The sequence below is a fragment of the Dromaius novaehollandiae genome, unplaced genomic scaffold (assembly GCF_036370855.1).
Source record: "Dromaius novaehollandiae isolate bDroNov1 unplaced genomic scaffold, bDroNov1.hap1 HAP1_SCAFFOLD_64, whole genome shotgun sequence".
Lineage (NCBI taxonomy): Eukaryota > Metazoa > Chordata > Aves > Casuariiformes > Dromaiidae > Dromaius > Dromaius novaehollandiae.
The window spans coordinates 114,922-135,581 of NW_026991421.1; the positions used below are offsets into that span (position 1 = coordinate 114,922).

General features: G+C 47.8%; 1 protein-coding gene and 1 long non-coding RNA gene across 2 annotated transcripts; both read right to left on the reverse strand.

Moving 5' to 3' along the window:
- Nucleotides 1-6,178: 6,178 nt before the first annotated feature.
- On the reverse strand, nt 6,179-7,311 carry LOC135326455 (uncharacterized). Its single transcript, XR_010386845.1, has 2 exons — nt 6,964-7,311; nt 6,179-6,428 (listed from the first exon to the last, which is right to left on the reverse strand). It is a non-coding gene; the product is annotated as an uncharacterized LOC135326455 (long non-coding RNA).
- Nucleotides 7,312-7,420: 109 nt separating this feature from the next.
- Nucleotides 7,421-20,483, reverse strand: LOC135326457 (maestro heat-like repeat-containing protein family member 2B). The gene is made up of 22 exons (XM_064504325.1): nt 20,451-20,483; nt 20,227-20,346; nt 19,937-20,059; nt 19,257-19,409; nt 18,320-18,442; nt 17,876-17,955; nt 17,268-17,391; nt 17,029-17,121; nt 16,435-16,539; nt 15,943-16,066; nt 15,078-15,181; nt 14,334-14,486; nt 13,154-13,308; nt 12,729-12,891; nt 12,226-12,419; nt 10,782-10,919; nt 10,474-10,585; nt 10,137-10,283; nt 9,649-9,831; nt 8,404-8,562; nt 7,789-7,911; nt 7,421-7,540 (listed from the first exon to the last, which is right to left on the reverse strand). The coding sequence occupies exons 1-22, from the start codon at nt 20,481-20,483 to the stop codon at nt 7,421-7,423; spliced, it is 2,829 nt and encodes a 942-aa protein (XP_064360395.1).
- Nucleotides 20,484-20,660: the final 177 nt, after the last annotated feature.

Consider the following 20,660-nt stretch of genomic DNA (forward strand, 5'->3'; position numbering starts at 1 on the left):
ATTGTGTAGTAAGATGGAATTGTGGAGGAAATGATGCCTTGTAAGTCAATAGACTAATACTGTAAAAAGCTATCAATCAGCCAAGCTTTATTTCTTTATTTCTACTGAGAGAAAAATATTTAAGATACTACTAAGAGTAATCCCAGTGAGATAAGCTCTATATACTAATTTATAAAGCATAATAAAATATTCTTTAATGAAGATTTTAGTGAATTTTTATACATACACACATGCACACACACAGAGATCTATTTTTGCATTCACAAACATATATATTCATATGGACACCAAAGAGTTTGTAGAAGCCAGTTACTCAAATAAAATTACAAATGTATTTTTAGCTAACATAAAATTCTGGTTCAGAACACTGTTTTGACAAAAACCAGCTCACCTCTAAGCTTCTTAATTGTCCCACTGATTTTATGTGACTAATATTTATTTCTCTTAATTCAGTTTTAAGCAATGCAGAATGTCTACAGCTGAACCAAACTAAGCTCTCCTCACAGTAAATGGAGAGACGTAGGCAATGAATAGGTAATGTTAATGTTAAATGTTTAAGATAATAATAACTGTGTTCTACGAGTTTCTCTCCAGTGATGATAAGCAGTGATCTGAGTGACTAATTCAGCTGTAAGCTTGGTAAGAGAAATATTACCTCTCAACTCCCCTCTTACAGAAAAAGTCATATATATGAATAATTCACTGAATCAAAATACTAAACATGTTGTCTGGATTTATTACTAAAGAGGCTGTGTGTTTGTCTTCTGATGACACAAGCAGTCTTGCTAACAAGGCTGACTTCGGCATCGTACCACAACTATGTGCATCACCACGCACTGAGGCAGTCAGTGGCAGGTCACTCTGGGCTCTACCAGAACGAACAACACTTGTTAAAGAGCCAGTCCTGGAGACCAGGGGCAAAAGTTGCTTGTAGCTGCCATCATTTAAGGACACCGCAGCTGGACAAGGCAGACAAAGCGGTGCTGGTAGGAGAGTGTAAATACAAGATATGTTCTGAGTCTTTCTGGTTGAAGACATTCTCTAAAAACTCTTCTACACATGCTGTGATCTAACACCCTCCCATCAGATATTTATAAACATCCCTGTGGCCCTTTGCTGGAATCGCTCCAGTAGCTCCATGTCTCTCTCGTACTGGGGAGCAAGGAGCCGGACCCAGCCTGACTCCAGGTGTGGCCTCAGCAGTGCTGAGCAGAGGGGAGGGATCCCCTCCTGCAACCCGCTTGCAACACTCTTCCTAGTGCAGCTGTTAAGCTCAGGCTGGAGCTGGAGCTAATGCAGCTCAGGACGATATCAGCCACCTCTGCCACGAGGGCTGTTGTTGACTTGTGTCCAACTTGTTGTCTGCCAGGACCTCGAGGTCCTTCTCTGCAAAACTGCTCTCCAGCCCATCAGTCCCCAGTTTGTCCTGGTGCATGGAGTTACTCTGCCCCACCACCACCCAGGTGCAGGCCTTTACATTTCCTTTTATTGAACTTTGTGAGGTCACTCTCTGCCCATTTCTCCAGTCTGTCAAGGTCCCTCTGAATGGCAGTACAACCATCTGATGTATCTGCTGCTCTTCTCAGCTTTGTATCATCTGCAAACTTGCTGGTGATGCACTGTGTCCCATCATCCACTTTTCTGACCTGTACTTCATCAAGACCATGAGGATATTATGGGAGACAGTGCCAAAAGCCTTCCTGAAGCCAAGGGAGACAACATGCCCTGCTCTCCTCTCATCCACCAAGCCGGTCATCTCGTCACAGAAGGGGATCAGGCTGATCAAGCACTATTTCCCCTTTGTAAATCTGTGCTGACTGCTCCCAGTCACTTTCCTGTCCTTCACATGGCTGGAAATAATACCCAGGATTAATTACTCCATCACCTTTGCAGGAATTTAAGGTGAGGTTGGCTGGCTTGCAGTTGCCCATATCCTCCTTCTTGCCCTTCTTAAGATAGTTGGGGTGACCCTGCAGGACAACATAAAAGATCATTTTGAAGCAACTTTGTTTAAACTGTCAGGATGCTCTATGGGAAATAAGTTTATATTAGTCAGTAAGTTCAGCAGAGTCAGCCCATTTGCCGTCTCTAGTTCCACCACAACCTTAGAGTAAGGCTATGGGCTGGGTCCCATTTAAACTTTAGGTGCCTGTGTGTAGACATCTACACCTATCACAGTCACACTGTATTCCTTTCATAGAAAGAAATCGTTACTTCTAGATTCATTTGATGTATTTCATATGTTTTTTGGACAGAACAAGGTGAGTTACACTGTTTTACACAGTGTTTTTTCCAATGCCTGTTCAGTAAGCAAAGGTTAACTGGCTCAGCTGCAGACAGCTACATTGTAAAACACAAATTTAGTTAGATGACTCTAGCGCTTCAGCACTGCAGGTAAATGTAATTTTCACAGTAGCAGGAGAGGGCTGTCAGTGGTGTAATTTCTGAAAGTCCTGGTCGCAGCTGGCAGAGGCTGCTTTTCTGGTGTGATGATCCGATTATAAGATCAGGGCAGAGCAAACAACCGATGATTGTTCTGATGCAAGAAAAAGACACAGTCTTTAGAGGTAATTAAATGGCCCCTTACGCTTTGGTGAAATAAATACATAAAATAAATTGAAATAAATCCTTACTGGAAGCAATGATTAACCAGAAGTGAACAATAATTTCTTTAGAGACCTGTAGGCTTTAACTTTCAGTGGACTAATAGCATCACAGGGGCCAAAATAGATGGCATTTTTATTTGATTTTAGTGATGACTTATTCCTTATGCAAGTAATTTTCTGTGAAGATAAGAGTTTACGAGAGAGAAATCCTGAAATGTAAGTAGCTTATATAAACATCTCTCCAAGGAAATCTGTATTTTAAATTGCATTTACTATTAAAGACATCATATCTTTAATTGAACTGAAAGAAAAATGTTTTCCACCATATTGTTCACAGATTTTGTAGGCTCTTAAAGTTCCATGATGGTGATATTTCTGATGTAATAGTTCTCCACCTTTAATCTTCATGATTTCATGAGATTCATCTATTTTATTCTCCCAACAACTTTTTATAATGAGAACACATTTTTTCTATACATTTTTAAGAGCTGTTATATGAATCAACATATGCAGTTATTAACGTGTACCTATATAGCAAAGTATATGTGTTAGAATACAAACGATTTTTTTTTTTCCAGAGATATTCATCATTGGTACCGTGTATCAACCAAAACCAATAGAATTATATGCTGCTTTCAGAATTAAGCAGCATGACTCCTACTGCACTTAAAATTTGAGCTCTTGCTAGTTCCTGGGGGATTCATGCATTCATGGTTAAATTTTGCTTCTCTGACACAGGAGGAAAGCTCATTTCTGCTACTTTTGCTTTACGTTAACAGAGCATGAAATAAACAAAAATTTATCATGATTCGTAGCATTAATTAACTAGACGTACTGATGTACCACAGATTTCATTTACATCAGTCCCACCACAACAAAAAGATGTTTTGTCAGAACCATTCTTATCTTTCCCTTCCCAAATAATGTGTAACCAGGGAATAAAGTAAGAAATGGTATTTCATTTTGTACTACATAAAAATCATTTACTAATATAATGGGACCTACTGACAAGAATGAACTGTATGGACCAAGACACATGCAAATATCCTTCTAGCATTTAATCCAACATAATACAGATTTGTTTGTGTTTATTTATACATATATTTATTAATTCATGCTAGCAATCACAGAGAACTTCATGATTCAAAAAGCCTTAATTCCTCCCAAATTATCAAACATAACTTGTTCTGTCTTTTTTTTTCCCCACTGAATTCCCTTCCCCCCCCAACAACAAACAAAAACCCTTTCTTCCTAATAATTGGAGTGAATAATTGAGTTAAAAGGCTATTTCTGTACTAGATACTGCTATCAAAACTCTGTTCTTATACGGTGATACTATGCAGAACTACATAAGTTGTGGACCCCATCGCTGTGTTTTGAACAGCTTTGCTCTAAGAAATTTTCAGCCTTTTGTTCATCTATTAAATGTAAGGAACACGATGTACTCCTTCAGAGGTATTTATTGAAAATATTTTTCATTAGATCATGGTCAGTGTTGATCTCCGCAGGAGAATGTGTTGGTGGGGGGGATTGAAGGAGTTTCTTATTTTTCTGTTGTTGCATTAGATAAGCTTCTGAGCTGCCCAGTGTTGGAATCTGAGAGGTTTCAGGTAGCATTTTTCAGGGTTTCTTTTTTCTTTTGTAATTTATAGATTAGAGCTTTTCAGATTAATTTTACAGTGATTGTAATAACAATTAACTGCGGTGCTTATGCCTATTAGAGTTGAGACTGTGGCCTATGAAGATTAAATTCACTTGTCACTGAACTGTAAATATTTCTTGTATGAAACACAGTGATATTCTGCTAGTCTTTGTATCCAGGAGAATAAGACTGTTAACAAGGAAGAACCCTATGCCAGTCACTAAGAACCACATAACCTATGGAAATCTCTTAAGAGAAAAAACAAAATCTGACCAAATTAGCTGCCTAATTTCAGCACTGAAATGTCTAATAAGTAGTCTGTGGTCATCAGCTGTGAAATACAGACTACGAAAATCAGGTAGCATGGTTCCAAGCACTGTTCATGCAATTTTATATTAAACAGTACTGGATAAAATAGGAATAATCTAGCAATAAGGTCAGAAATTCTCAGGAAAGCCCTTGTTCAGATAAATGCCTGATCTCTCTTACCTTCTCTTATGGTCTTGGCTATACAGTGGTGCATTTTTGTGCATTTTCAATGGGAAAACTGAACAATGTTTTCACCCTTGTGCTTAGGGTACTCTCCCAAATTTGAGGAACTTGGGTGAATATCCTCAGCAACCTGGTGAAAGTCTAGATTTCCAATGCCTTGGGACAGTGCTGGAACTGTTAGATTATTATAAAATGATTGTTGGCCCTATTAACTACAGAATAAACATTGAAAATGTTAATCAAAATCTGATCACATGCAACTTCTCAGATACTTCTGAAGATGAGAGATTTTGAAAATTCTTCAGTCGTATCTGGACAGTAATGAATTTTAAGAAGGAGATGGACGACTTTCTGCTCTTTCTACTCAAAAAGTATGTCTTTAATCATGTACATTTCAACTTATAGGTTAGTTACTTGATTATCACAAAAGGACATAGAGTATTTGAGGTATAGATCATAATGAAAGATCATTTTTCTGGCTTGCTATTTGAGATTTTGGGAAATTTCAGCATATGGCTTCCCAGGTAGGTGGAATATAGTTAAACAATTTCTGGTGAAATGTTGCACTAAAAAATAATGGATCAATTGCTTCTGTTAGAAGAATCAAACTGAAAGCTGTCGTGAAGAATTTGCACACCTAAAACTGTATTGATTTCTCTACACACCATTACTTTGTTTACTGGATATGGCTTTTCTATCACAACAACAGTTTGCTTACTTTCTTTAAAAAGCATCTCTACAGCTTTGGCTTCAGATAAGCCTCTAAGCAACTTAGCAGCAATTATCATTTAGACTGCTATGCTTAAACAGGAATTGAAAGAAACTCAGAAGCAGCCTCTTGAACGGCCTGTTCTTTCTCTGCCCTTTTGTGAAGATCGCTTTGCATTGAAAGCCGCAGGACCCGACCGTTCAAAGACAGCCCTAGCAGTACTCTGCTGTCTCACATTCTTTCTACTGACTGGCATTTGCTTGGTGAGGAGTACAGGACTCCTGCGTGTGCGACACACACAAGTACCCTCTGAACAGAGGCTTGGGTGCTGGAAGTACTGGTGGGCCTCTGCTGAGCTTTCTACATGGCTAAGGAGGGGCACCAGAGAGGAGAAGGTCTTCCAGTCAGTCCTTACTTCCACACGGCTGGGGCTGTAAAAAGCAGAGCCAAAACACACAGGAATGGCCAGAGGCTGCTACTCCAGACTCCAGAAAGCGAATCCCCATCTGGCCAGAACGCAGTCCCCCCCCACAGACAAATATGCTCTGGAATCACTCGCCCACCTCACGGTGTTCAAGGTCAGCTCCAGACGCACAGCCCTCTCCAGCTCCCCCCCATACAGACACAGCTCAAGCACACTGCCAGCACAGCTGGGCCACGCACACAACAGCCCTGCTTTGGCCAGTGGCTTGTCAAGAGGCCCTCCACCCCAAGGAAGCACCTCGTGGATTTCTGTTCAATAGGCAATGTTTTATTTCAGTCAGCTGATTGCACTGGCTCCGTGGTAACACTCTGTGGACTGCCTGCTCTTGCCTTGCCTGTCTTGCCTTCCCGCTGCTCACTTTCTGCACTCAAAGATGTTTTTGGAGGACCTCCTAGTTGCTCCGAAGATTCCTGAGCTCCACCCAGTTGTCTCTGAGGACTTGAGCTGCTGCCTGCTGCACACTGGGATGCTCGTCTCCGTGGAACAAGTGGAGAGCTGAAAATGACACAGGCAGATTCCTAAATGACTGCCAAAGCCCAGGACCGAACTCTCTGAGCGAGCACCACTCGAGAAAGCTGGGCAGCTTTCCCTGGGCTCAGACCTGGGAGAGGGAGGGAAGGGTGGGAGATGAGTGGTCTGCTTTGCACACTGTCACTGCAAACCCTTGGCCTTCTGCACATAGTCAGCGAGAGAAGCTCTCTCCTGGCACCAAAGCTTCCTCCATCAGGAGTCTTCCATCTCCCTCTAAGTGGCCAGGAGGCTTCTTCTACTTCAGCCATTTGGCCGAATGTGTGCAAAAGCTTAGTTTCTCAAGAGCCTGACTTTTCCCAGCGGTTACCCAAAAGACATTCAGAGTTTATCAGGAGCTTCTCTCTCTGGGGATGCAAGAGCACGGAGGCCATGTGCAGCTGACATAAAGTCATACCCAGGATGAGTATTGGGGCACGACACCAGAGAGAAGGGGCAGCGTTGGGCAGTGGAAGGTGGTGACATCTTTCCATGGAATGCAGGAAGGGCAACTGTAACCTACCTGTGCTCAGAAAACTCGTACTGTGCTCTCTCAGCCACTGGCTGTCTGCGTTTTCCAGGATAACACCTAGTCGCACAATGCAAATAAGTAAACATCAAGGCACTTCCTGTGGTAGCCCTAATTCCCAATCTAGTCGCTTCCTGGTCTTGGACAATGGATGATAGGCTTTGGGGAGCAGGGGAAAGCTAGAAATACCAAACCAGAAGGGTCCCTCCCGCTTTAAAGTTCCTGGGCAGAAGCAGGAGGCAGAGCTGAGCAACTGTGTGCGCCAGGGGCCAAGCCTAATGTGGAGCACTAATTCCACTGTGCCTTTGCTAGAGACTTCAGCCCCTTTACAGCCTGTAACTAATTCCTCCTGCTGCCACCCTCCTAAGGCAGGTGACTGTCCCTGGTGCCACTGCAGAGAAAGTGGAGATTGTCCTTTGCTGTCTCTTGCAGGGAGCAGCAGAAGAGAATATCAGCTTTGTCTCTTACCAGCTAATTGGATGGCTGCAGTCCGCATCCCCCAACACGAGCTCCAGAAGTAGGTCTGGAGGGTGTCATAGACGCTTTGCAGAAGCTCTGGCATGTCTCTGGCCTGGTAGAAAACAGAGAAACAGGAGTTCTTTGGCTGAAAAGGCCCTGCCATTGACCCTTGGCAAAGAGGGCAGATGAACTAGGAGAGGAAGGAAAGAGACGGAGGCTGCAAGGGACTGACAGTTCCCATCATTGCCATGCTAGTTCCCACCCTACCACTTCCCAGAAGGCCGCTCCATGCTCCAGGTCTCTGAGCCAGGGAAAGTCACTGCCACCAGGCAGTCTCACCCTGGGCCACAGCTTACTCACCAGGTGACTGCAGACAGCTTCCTGGAGCTCTTCTGCACTCTTCTCGGTGTTCAGAGCAACTTGGGTTTGCAGCTTCTGCAGGCCCAGGAATGGAGTGCAGAGCAGGAAAGTGCTTCGACAGGCCTGAAAAGGAGAGTTGCCCCAGCTCAGCCCTCCCCAGGACCAGCGAGGTGCCTTTCAAGGGACCTCATTGAGCTGAGCCCTGCTGTTCTCTTTCAAGAGGGGGGGATGTTTCACTCAACGCCATTTATAGAAAGGAGAGGGGAGGGATTGCAACAGCAGCCATCGTTCCCCTGGCCTGGTATGTGGCACTCCAGAGAGAGTATCGGTGCCTGAGAGCTGTCGCCGCACGATAGCTGTTAACTGATGTGCCCTTGGGAGAAGCCCCGGATCTCAGGAAGCAGGGGAGATCAGAAGGGACATGGTCAGCAAAGGCTTGGAGGCCTGAGCACTGCGGAGTCTGGGAAGACTGTCCTGCACCTCAAACAGAAAATGCTGTTGGAAGAGTTTGAGGTTGTCTTTCCATGCAGAGACATTATCAGGAAGGCCAGTATTGCTCTGCTGTTACCATGTAGCACCCTCCTCATGAAGAAAGAAGTGAAAGGTGGCTCTTACATTGCAAACTTCTGGATCTGGGTCCTGAAGATGGAGCATAATTCTGGTCCACGTAGAAGTTGTAATTTCTTTGCCGAGAAAAGATTTCCATTTCCTCTTGGCAGAGGAGGCCAGGACTCCATACAAGGTGAAGGCTGAGGAACGAAGGACTGCCTCGTCCTGCAATCAGGAAACCCCAGTCACCAAGTTGCTGCCTAGGACCCCAAAACAAACATCTCCTGGCCAGCCAAATGCTGAGCCCATATCCTGAGCAATGGTTCTAGGCAGTTTGTCCAAGGCCAGAGGATCAAGAGAATCCATTTCTTTGAAAGACACCATTTGGCATCAAGAAAGGGTTGCCTTATGCTGAGTCTTTCCTTGTCCATTGCTCAGCTTCTCAGGACCGTGCCTCCTGAGCTACTGGGCACTTAGGCTTTTGGTCTCCGAGGTCCTCAAACACTTTACTGGCACCTGACAGAGAGCTAAAAACCTAGAAGCTCTTGGACTCCAAAGTTCCCAGACTCAGAGCCACCTGGCAGCCTCACACGTTCCTAAGGCTTCAGGGCTTTCACACAGAGACAGCCCTCCAGGTGGCCTGTAAGGGAGTTGTAAACAGTCAGTTTCCATTTCCCTCAGAAAAAGAAAAAAAACCCCTCAGATTCAAAAGGCTCTACAAAATGGAATACTTGATTCCAGTTGGTACTGCTCTGTGGAAGAACTCCGGCTCAGAAGACTCTGTTGTGGTCTGTCATACCACAGCATGGGCACCTCTCATGTCAGAGCAAGTGAACTCCCGCCATTTGCGAGGAGCATCTAAGCAAGTCTTCCAGACTGTAGAGGCCATGGAGAGGAAGAGGCAGTCCAAGGCGCAAGCCCTCCTTTCCAGGGTAGATGCTGAAAAGACCCAGGGTACAGAGCTAGGCAAAGGAGACCCTCAACACCCCTCTTCCTCTCCATTGACAATGAAAGAACCTGTGAGGGCTAGACCAGACATGGAGAACTACTGTGAAGGGAGGTGACGTCCTCCCTCAGTGTCCAGCCTTTCTTCACTCCTTCCCAAGGGCAATCCAAAGGTGATTAGCTCGCTATGGAGCTAGGAATCAGCAGACATCATCCCAAGTCTCATCAGTTTCTCTTCAGGCTTTTCTAGGAATGAGGCTTCTTCCCTGAACCCAAACAGTCCTCATCTGTGCTTGCTCACATCATACCTTTCAGATGATCTCACAGACTACTCAAACAAGAGTTACCTACTGCTCGTTCACTTACGACATCAAAGAAAGTCTTGGTATAAAGGGCGATTTCTTTAAAGGTGACTCCAATGTCCTTCTCTCCCAGCTCTGCCACCACTTTCGCCAGAGCTGACAAACTCTCGCCCACGATCTCAGAAGAGGTGACGTCCTTGATGGCCCTCATTAACGCCTTCAGAATGGCCTTCTTGTGCTTTCTCAGCTGTCAAAGCAGAAGGCACACAAGAGCTCCTCACCATTCATGCCTACAGCAGAAGTTCTTTACCATTTCTCCCAAGAACAGAATTGGCAAGAAACCAGTCCAGAGCACACCTTAGCCCAAGGCTACACACTCTGTCTCCAGTTGCACCTTTGAAGCCAGAGTGATGTCGGAGAATGGAGCATGGTCTTAAGACACACCAGAATTTCCCTGTTGTGGTTGGTCCAGCTTCTGTAAGCCTTGTGCAGCTCTTTACCAGGACCTGTCTGGTTAGGAGCTTTCTGTAGTGAGTGCAAGCTCATGCTCACCTTCTCAGGTGCTCCACTGGCCAGATTGCCCAGGCCCCTCACTGCCATCCGGCGCACAGTGCTGCTGGCATCCAGGGATTTGTCCACCAATGCACGGCGGACAGGCTGAAGTAGCTTCCACTTCTGAAGCATTGGCGCCTTCATCAGCTAGGAAAGAGCACCATGACCATTAGCATTAGATTGATCCTGAGCACTCATGGCACATGCGTAACTGTTCATGGATTCCAGCATGGCTGGGATACTTTCTGCTAGGATCTTCCTGGAGAAAGAGATGGCCGAGACAGCAGCTTGCAAAGACAACTGCTCTCAAGCCTTCCTTTTCCACCTTCTGTCTTACCTCAGCAAAGAAAGATGCTGCCATGATCCTCAGGTTTGCTGATGGCGAGTCCAGCCATGGCAAGACAGCACGTATGGTGGTCACCGTGACCACATCAGTTTGGAGGAGAACACTGCACACACAACACAAGAAGACAAGAAGGCGACAGAGTATGAGGTTCCAACAGTCAGCTGCTGTGATGCAGACGGTCTTCTTTGGCAACTCAGGACAGCCTCCCCAGGCAGATATGCTGGAGAGGTTCCCATCCAGACCGTTTCTGGCTTACAGTCACCCCCAAGAAGGAGAGAAGGCCTCCACAAGGCTCTTACCTAGTCAGCAGACACATGCCCTCATGGTATGTCCGGGGATTTTCAAGAAAAGCCCATGTGTTCTGCTTCCGGAGAATCCCCATGCATTTCTCACTGATGCACTTGCAGAGCACAGTATCTAATGCTTTGATGGAAAGCCTGATTGAAAAGAATATACATATGTCAGAATCGGAGCACTTGAGACTGTGTCAGGATCACTGAGGAAGCTCAGCCACTTTCAGAGGCACTCATTAACTTCTTCCAAGCCCCAGCGAGTAATACTCAAAGCACCCCCTGAAAGCACACTTCATAATCCCAAAGGGCATCAGGCTAAAAGGAAACTGGCATGATCACTCGCTTTGATGCCCCCAAACTCACTGAACACAGGGGAAAACCCGGAAGCCTCAACTTCTTTGATGCTAGAACCTGAGGGGTCTTCTGCAGTACCAGAGTACCATTTATGCAAAAGATGCACAACAAGGTCCTCCGAGCTGGGGAAATGAATTGCAGTGGGCAGGAATCACCATGCTGTCGCTGCATCACCACTTGTGGGTTCCCCAAACAGACTAGTAATGGTAGAAGAGGAGGCCCAGCACAGCTTGAGGGGACAGTCGCCCTTGCAAGGCCAAGAGGTACTTTGTTCTCTATCATTCATATAAGCAAAGTCTCTCAGGGTTCATACACCAAAAAGAAAAAAAAGAGAGAGAGAAAAACAAACAGCACCCCAAGCGATGTTTGGAAACCTGCTGTGGCCACTGTCTGGACAAAGAGAAATTCAGTTCTGGTTTCCTAAGGAAAGGATTAAACATGGTGACAGCAGAAATCTTGTCCATGGAGCACAGAAGCCTCTCTCATAGGAAGAACAGCTACCTTCAAGGCTATAAGACTGGAAGGACCAGAAGGATGTCCTGCCATATCCTCCAGTGCTGACAAACGGGTCGACTCAGCTGAAGGCCAGGGAGCTGTCTCCACTCATGTCTGGTGAGGCAGGAATGTTCCTGCTTTCATCAAACCCCAATCATTGAATAACTGAGACTTTTGATTCAGAAGCACCTCCAAAGGGGAATAAAATCATCCAAGGATGCCCAGGGAAGACTAATAACAAAGTAGACAAAAACCAAGCCCAAAGAAATAGATGAAACAGCAGAATTCCCTGTGCATGACACAGAGTAAACCAATAGGTGAATTTTAGCTGTGCTGAGAGGGCCAGTTCCGCCTTCATTTCTGCTGTAGCTTTTCCTCACCAGGGCCACACAAGATTTTCTTCAGACTAGCTCCCACCAGCCTACTTTTTCAAAAGCATATTGAGCTCATGCTAGGGCACAAGAGACAACTCACAGGCTTTTTAAGAAAGTGGAGCAAAGCCTGACAAGAACGCAGAGAGAGGAGACAGACATAGACAAAGACTGGCTTGGTGAGGTGAGCTAAAGCTGCATCCTTCATCTCTGCCCGTTTTGCTCATTACCTGCAAGGACTGCTGCCTTCACCACTTGCCACAAGGACTGGCTCGTCTTCAACTCTTCCTGCAGATGAAGGCAGCTCCTTTCCAAGAGTGTTGCTGATTTGTTTCAGCAGCATTGGAAACAGCCGTGGCAGCAGGAGAGACACACTTTCCCGGGGCTCCAGGGAATACACCAGCTCACGGAGGGCACAGGTTACCTATGAAGAAATGCCGTCACAAACCACTTGGAAAGGAAGAGCTTTTGCCACCACTTACCCCACCTGCCTGCCCGCCTGCCTGGCTGCTCTCCTCTGGAGCTCTGACTTCTGCCACAAGCTTGTGGATGGGCAACAACAAGCTCTCACAGCTTCTCACAGTGATCAAAATGAGAATGACCCAGCAAAGCACACTGTGAGGCTTCTGCATGTGGATTTACAAGTGCCTGTGTACCAGGAGGATGTCCAACCCCTCGCTTTCATTCCACGGGATCCTCAGCCAAAGAGGGGCAGAAATGTCACTTCACATACCATGAGAGGCTCCAGCGCAGCCAGATTGTCGCTCCCTTCCTCATCGAGGCAGTTGCTTCTGGCGGGGGTGTCTTCAGCGCTCTCCAGTTTGCCCATTAGCAACTGGAGCATTTCAATTGCAAAGATGCCTCTGCCAAGAGTCCTCCACAGCTCCACGGTATCACTGCAGGTGAACAGTTTACCCGTGATCGCGTGTACTGTTGGGCCTGCAGCCCCTCAAAGGCAGGTTAAATACTCCCCCCCTCCCAGCGCGGAGCTTTAGCAGCCCCAGTCCCTGGCAAGTCACAAGCACATGCTCTGGCAACAGTCGGACTTTTCTCCTCGGGGAAAGAGACAACTGGCTGCTGAACAGAGTCCCCTCTAGTGCCGCCAGGCTGTGGCGTCTCTGGGCTCCTGAAGTGGAAGGAGAAGGGAGGGGAACCTACCTGTCCATGGGCAGGTGTCTCTGGAGGAGGCTGTTGGTTACTGCCTCAGGGTGATAGCAGCCCAGGACAGACACTGCCTCAAAGAGGAACTCCTTCAGGCTGCCCTGCTGAGCAGCTGGCAGATGATCGTAAAGGATTGTCAGGATTTCTGGCACCTGGAAGGGACAAGGAAAGAACAGCAGGTTGTTTTAGGCCTTTCCTAGGGCTTCCCTTAAAGCCAGACCAATTCTTCAGCACATGAGCAAGTCCTGCTTCCTTGACCATTTGTCAAGATCTCACCCTAAACTTCAGCCCTACCACTCCACACAGTGGAGGGTTTTCTTTTGGGTCTAAGTGTGCTCCTTGCCCTCTCACGCACACAGATGTGCTGTCATTGCACATGCCTTGGCTCCCTTCTGTTTTCAGCTTCTCTTCTCATGCACACAAAAGACATTTTAACGTTTCACCCAGAGCAGTCTGAACACTTCTAACTATGTGCTTGAAATAAGGCAACATCAAGACCTAACACATTCTTCACACCTTCCGAAGATACCATGCAGTGCCTGCACAAGGGCCTTCAGGTCCTTCCTGGAGGAACCAGCTCTCCAGGGATACTTGTCCTTGCCTCCAGCCTCCTCATTTCTCATAGATTTAACACCTTCCCCAGAGGGAACAACTTTGCTCTGGAGGAAGACATTTGGCAGATCCTTTCACCGCCAGAAACTGTGGCCGTAGCCTGCACAGAGCAAAACTACTCACTTCTCCTGTGGATGACAGCCATCAAGACACTATCTGTCTGCTCTTTTTCCCCACAGGACAGACACCAAGCGATCTGCTGACCACGTATGAAAGGAACAGAGCCCAGGAGAAAAGATGGCTGGCACCGTTCACCAGTGGACCCCGAGACGCAGCACAGACCAGAGAAAGGGGGGGGCTCTACTAAATTGTGTCTATCAGATTTGCTCCTTCTTGGCACTGTGTCTGGAACAGTTGGAGACTTTGCTCCAGAAGGGTTTGTATTGCTGGTACCAGATGCACAGTAGCTCTTGGATTAGGTTGCCAGGACTTCAGCTGGATAAACAAGACATTCTTGGCTCTGCATGCAAGATGCATTTCTGCAGACCACAGCAGCTAGACAAGGGGTAGTGCAGCAGCTCAGTGTCAAAGTTCCAACTCTAAAGATAAACAAGGGGTGTTTTACCTCCAGCAACATTTCTCTTCCACATTCCTTCAGGAAGATGAGCATCCACTCGCCTGCTGCCCGAGCACAAGTGGGGCTGAAGGACAGCATGCTGCCCAGGACAGCCTTCAGAAAGCCTCTTGCCTGCTCTGAGCAAAAGGATTTGCATGCAACCTGGAGAGAAATGAGAAACAGGAGAAACAACATCAGAAGTCTGCTTCCTCTCTTACAAGCAAAGGACAAGAAAACTTGAGCAGCTTCTCAGTTCAGCCATTAGCTAATCCTGAAGGTGGCAGGTGCTTTGTATTCCAATTGCACATACAACTTCTTCTTTTGATTTATGAAGCTCATAGAGTTGGAAGGCTCTTCCATGAGGTCGGTTGCTTGCCTACACAACTTATGTTCTTAAAATAACTCTCAAGAGCTGGCAAGCTAATACATGTTAAAATAAAGAGAAAGCCATCGGGCTAAGGAACTTCCCTGCTTTGCTTCAACAGCTCACTTTCCCCAGATGGAGAGTGTTTGGGTGTGGATGGATGAAAACAAACACACAAACTCATAGAAACTTCATGGAGTCTACTTCTTTCCCCAGTGGGAACGCTAGATATTGTTATGCTTCAAAACCCTCTTACTACTTGCTAACAACAGAGGCCCCATTGCTATAGGCCACTCTGAAAGGGGAGAGAAATCTTGGAAGTAAAGAAGAGAAAAGTGATGGGAGCTGAGCCACCAGGTAGCCACAGCTCTGGCTTTGGAGTCAGTAACCTTTGCGATTTTGGAAGAGGTCCTCAGCAGCGAATCCACATCTGCGGCCATCAGCTCCTCACAGAAGTGATTCAGATCCACTTCCCTTGTGTGCATAACCTTGCCTAAAAGAAACACAGGTGGGAAAGGATAGGCACATTTTCTGAAAATGAACCCCCAGTCCACAGCCATTGATCAAGGAATCACCAAATGGTGGTAGGGAATTCCACAGGGGTAGTGCAGGACCCTTCTGAACTCTGGGTGCAGCATTTTACGAGTCAGGCCATCAGATTCTGCTCTATGCCAGTCAGAAAAAACACTCTCCTTCTCCTACAGCAGTTTTCAGACTATACCTATTGTCCTCAACTATGGCTCCTCTTTTTCTCAGCCCCTCCATCCCATGTGCAAGCACAGGTCACACCTATCCTCTGACTGGGAGGAGGGTCTCCATAGATTCATCAGTGTGGACAGGTGATGCTGACCAAAGTCCACTCCAGAAGCCCAGGTGTACAACTCCCTTCTAAACAATTTCTCAACTGGGATCATTACTTTGTCTCTACAAAGCTAGAAAGTGCTGTCCTCTAATCCTTGGTGCCTGAGAGTGCTGCCCTGAGACAGAAATGTGGGAGGGCTCTCATTCTCCACAGCACCCAGAAGTGCCCCTGAGGCAGGGCTGCTCAGAGAACTTTCCCAGGCCTCCCTTGTGCTATGGCCAGGAGGGAAAAGAATGACCAAGGTCTGGATGCAAGAAACCAGCAGTCTGCTGTCCATTACTCTTCTCCTCTGGCAATGGAGCCCCCTCCCTGCACATTGCCTCTGCTGCCAGACAGGGAAGAGAGGGAAGAGCAGGCGGAAGGAAGTGGGAAGCAATGACTGTTCTTCTCACCTTGTGTTGAGAGAAGGCAGCTGATACAGTCGACTGCCCGCTGGCGTGATGTGGCCAGGGAGTCACAGCTGAGAGGCCCCAGCACTCCAATCATGGAGCCAAACTGCTCAGAAGAGTTTTCTCTCTGGTAGAAATCAAAGAAAGAAGAAAGTTCTCAGGCTGCAGGAGTGGCCCTTCAACCTTCTCCTTCTGACACTGACTCCTGACCCACAGCAGGGCATCTGGATCGACAGAAGCTCAGCTTTATCCTCCCAGGAGATTAGCAACCCAGAGCACAGCTCTGAGCAAACCTCCCTGCCAGGGAAGCAGAAGGGCTTAAGGAGCAATGCTGTCTTGGTGGCAGATGGGTGCTGAGGTTAGGGCAGAGCTGCAGAGAAGACCTGCAGGGCCTCCTGGCTCGCCAGGGCTGCCCTCGTCTTGGTTCCCCGAGAGACTCCAGCTGAACCCACAAGCACTCCCAAAGAGTTTTGGGAAGAGGGAGTCAATACTCACAGCATCCTCCAGTCTCTCGGTGTAAGTCTTTAGCAGATGAGTGCAGGCATAAAGGGCCCTCTCTCTCTCCCACTCTTTCCCAGAACGGAGCCAGGCCTCTAGGAGCTGTTGGAAGACCACAGCTAGATCAGGGCATGCATTGTTTGCACGCACACACACTCACACACACACACACACACTCCTTTACAGTCTCCCACCTTTTCTTCCCCCAGGAACCACACTAAGGATACATTGGCCTCCATGGGAATTCATCACCGCTGTGAGGTACACAAACACTGAAGGCTTCTTATATTAGTGTATCTGATACTTGCACACAGCACTCACTCATCAGCAAAGATTGGGAGTGCCTTGTATCCGTCCACCATGGCCATCTTGGCAACAGCTCCCATTGCAACATGCCCTGACAACCAATAACACAACTCCTACAGCCACGACGGGCCATAGTTTTCTCCACCTCCAGGGAAGAATTGCATGCCTTGCACCTGCCTCCAGAGCATCTCCTATTCTCAGATGATCCCCTAAAGCGTGAGGCCCTCCATCCTTGGCTCTCCTCTTGACAAAAGAGAGTTTCCCTTTCTCCTCTTTGCTACTCACGTGAAAGGTTTCCTTGAGCCATGACAAGGTCAGCTCTTCCTCAAGACTTGTCATGAGGCGAGCAAGAGCTTCCAGGGATCGTGTATAGAGAGCCTAAAAGCAAGAGAGAAGGAGTGGTAGCTGAAATCAGAGAGCCTCAGAACTCAGCCAGAGTCCAGAGCCTCAGCTCTGCCAGCATTCAGTGCATGATAAGGTGCAGCTCTGAACATGCAGAGCAGCAGAGGGGGATTGACAGCTACCTCTGCATGCTCAGCATCATCTGCTGCCTCCCCTTCTTTTGTCTGCTCAAGGGGAGGAAGGCTTCGGAAGCACTCCTGAAGAAGATGACAGTTTTCCTTCTGGGTCAGAGATGGCTTGATCTTGCTGGCAGAAGACAAAAGAAAGAGTTCAGAAAGGACACTTGCTACTCTTTGCCAGAGGGGGTCCAGTGGCAGCTAGAGTTCATCTGAAGCTGGAGCCCCAGTTCCCAACACTGCTGTTCCATGAAGAGGGAGCACTTCCGCCAACTCCCATGGATTCTTGCCCATCAGACTCCCAGCGTACAGAGAGCCGGGAGCTCTCTTCCCCCAGCCAGCCAGCCAGCCAGCCAGCCAGCAGCCTTTCTGCAGCCCAGACCACTCTCTGTTCCACACTTCTCCAATCTACAGCCTCAGGCCATCTCTCTCCAACACTGGGCTCCAGGATCTGTACCGCATCACATCTTCCAGGATCATACAAAACGGGGACCATCACCTCACCCCACACCAAAGGCAGCTTCTCACCCCACACTCAGGTCAACTGTGAAGCTTCAATCAGCTCCTCTGTGACATGCGGAGGAAAACCCAGCACACAGGAGGAAAAGCCCTACCTCAAGTGCTCCACCGCAAGAATTGCCCTGTAGCGAACGGGAGAAGCCACGCAATCCAGGGGCTCCTGCTTCATGAAGTCCTGCAGGTCACAGAGAGACAGGTACACAGAGGTCAGAGGGCAGGAAAGAAGAGGGCCTTGCCTCAGCAAGAAGAGCAGATTCTTCTTCCGCGCGTGTGGCTAACACAGACAGCCTCCATGCAGGTTTCTCCCAGAACTGCCGGAAGACCGCAGCTCCAGAGAGGACAGACCCACTGCTCTTCCCAGGGATCACCCACAAGCTGGCAGCACAAGGGACCCTAGTGTGCTGGTGCCTAGGCCTCGGACACTCCCAAGTTTGCCCAAGGCCTTTCTCAGCCCACAGAGAACAGTGCCTCTCTGAGGAAACCCCTCTCAGTGCACAAACTCTTCTGCAGGACAGCCTCTCTCATTCCGTGTCACTCACCAGCACAAGCTCCAGCAGCACCCTCTTCGAAGCAAAGCTGAAGTTCTCACAGGTGCCAACGCCTTGAAGGGCGCAGCTGACTTCTGTGACACTCTGGATTAGGGCCAGCTTGAGTTCTGTGTCCTGAGGACCAGGAAAGAAAAAAAAGGTGACATAGATGAGGAGCTGTTCAAAGGACCAAAGGCCAAAAGATTAACAGGAGGGCCAAAAGATCAACCCAAGGGCCAAAGCTACTCTCAAAGTGCTGCGGAGGGAAGAAACTGCATCCTCCAGGAGCCTAGGGGGAAGGGCCTCTGGGTCTTATTTCAGTGGAAGGAGATCTCTCCTGGGATCCTAGGAAGACATGGACTACCTGGAAGCAGAAAGGAGCTTTCCCCAGCTTCCTACCCAAAAGAGAGCCCCCTGGACTCTGGCCCAAGGCAGTGGGGAAAGCAAATCTGGAACAACGGAAACTGGAAATGGGAGAAGGGCAAGGAGCAAGGCTCATTCAGGGAGCATTTACTGGGGCTGGGAAAGTGATGCCCGGTGCCTGCAAGGTGCAAGGAGAAAGAGTGAGAGTCGGGGAAACAGAAAACACTAGTATGCGAAAGACGGCAGCAGTTCAGATTACCGCCAACACTACGAGGCTGCAGAGACTCATCTGGAGCCCTCTGTCCCCTGCATGGGGAGCAACGGCTAGAACTGGACCTGGGATACTGCTTGTGCTTCGGGTCTCTGACATCTCAGACAAGTCCCCCAAAACTCAAAGAACACCAGCAATGACACGGGGATATATGTCAAAGGGATAGAGTGGCAGGTTTGGAACTGGAGATCCAGGACTCTTGTTGAGAGCAGATCTTTCCAAACAGATGCTCTGTCCCAGTAAGCTCCGGTTCAGAGGAGGGCGGGAGCTAGCTCTAGACTAATTGTCCCGACACCGAGCATTCACAGCTCCTACCTGAGGGCTGGTTCTGTACTGGCACAGGATGTTCTCTACAATGTCCGTCTCGACCCGGGCAAGAAGCTGCTGCTTGGGTGCATGGAGTGCTATTTTACTGTAGATGAGCATGACAGCAGCAGCTGTCTTTGCTCCGTTCTCCTTCTGGTGCTCCTGGAAAATTGGGAAAGTCAGGAGGATTCAGTCGAGCCTCTTCATTTTACCTTAGACTTCCCCTTTGCTTCTAGCTGAGAAACTGCCTCCAAACAGGTACGAGCTTGCCTTTTTCATCCACACTTCTCAAAACATTTCACCAAGTAACTCTTCAATGCCTCCGTTAACTCTCTGGGAGAGAGCTGTTCTCCCTCCCACTGTCTCCCTCTCTTGTGTCTAAGAGCTGGAACTCTTAGACAAAGGAGGGCTGAAGTGCAGAACCTCCTTCCTTGACAGCACCAGGAGTTTGAGCACTGCCCATTGACCATCCCTCATTTCCATTTGCCAGCTGAACTGAAACCACACCCAACACTGTTCCAATGGCCAGTTGCTGTTTGTTGCCACTGCTGGGGAATTTTGATCCATGACTTTGTAATGGGATCTGTCCTGAAGACGCCTGAAGCACCAGAACTCCTGGCTACAGGCTTCCGGCAGTTCTTACACAAGCAAAGAAAGCCAAGACAACAGAGAAAACCTGCTTCCCTTACCTTCTGGAGGGTGAAGACCCTAGGAAGTCTCCTATTCTCCCCAGCAGCAGCAAAGTCGTGGACTGTCTTCAAGGCCAGGTCGAAGTGGCCCTCAGCAGAGGATGCTAACACCGAAATCGGTCCCTGCAACACAAGGGAAAGAGTGAGTCTGTTTCCATCCCACACATTCATCCCTTTCAAGCTTTCAAGCATATTGCCTGAGGGAATCAGCAGGAAAAAGCTCCAAGTCAGGCAACGAGATCCAAGCTGCCGAGGGAAAACTGGAGAGCGCAGGGATAGAGAGCACCCACCTCTCTCTCAGAAGGTTCCAGACGTCTGAGTCTTTCCAAGTAGCTCTGCAGCTGTTCTTCAATGTAGCTGATGTTCTGGGACGCTGCCAGTGCTCCCCCCACAGCCTTATAGAGGAAATTCTGAAAGAGAAGAGGCCAGCGCGAAGAGGTTGCTAACACATCAACCTGTCATCACTGGAGAAGCGGAACACCCAGCTACCACCCCATCTCAAGGACCAAGAGACAGCCAAGGCACCAAGACTATAAAAACAGCCCATTTCTTGGCCCAATCCAGTTACCAGCTCTATACAGAGAATTAAAGGAAGAAAAAAAAAAAAGACATTATGTAGGGCTGAGAATAGGAAGCAGTGAAAAGCAACTGTATTGAAAAAAACCATGCAGGGAGAGAAGCATCCTGTGGCTCTGCCACCAAACCTCTCAAGGAAGAAAAGTAA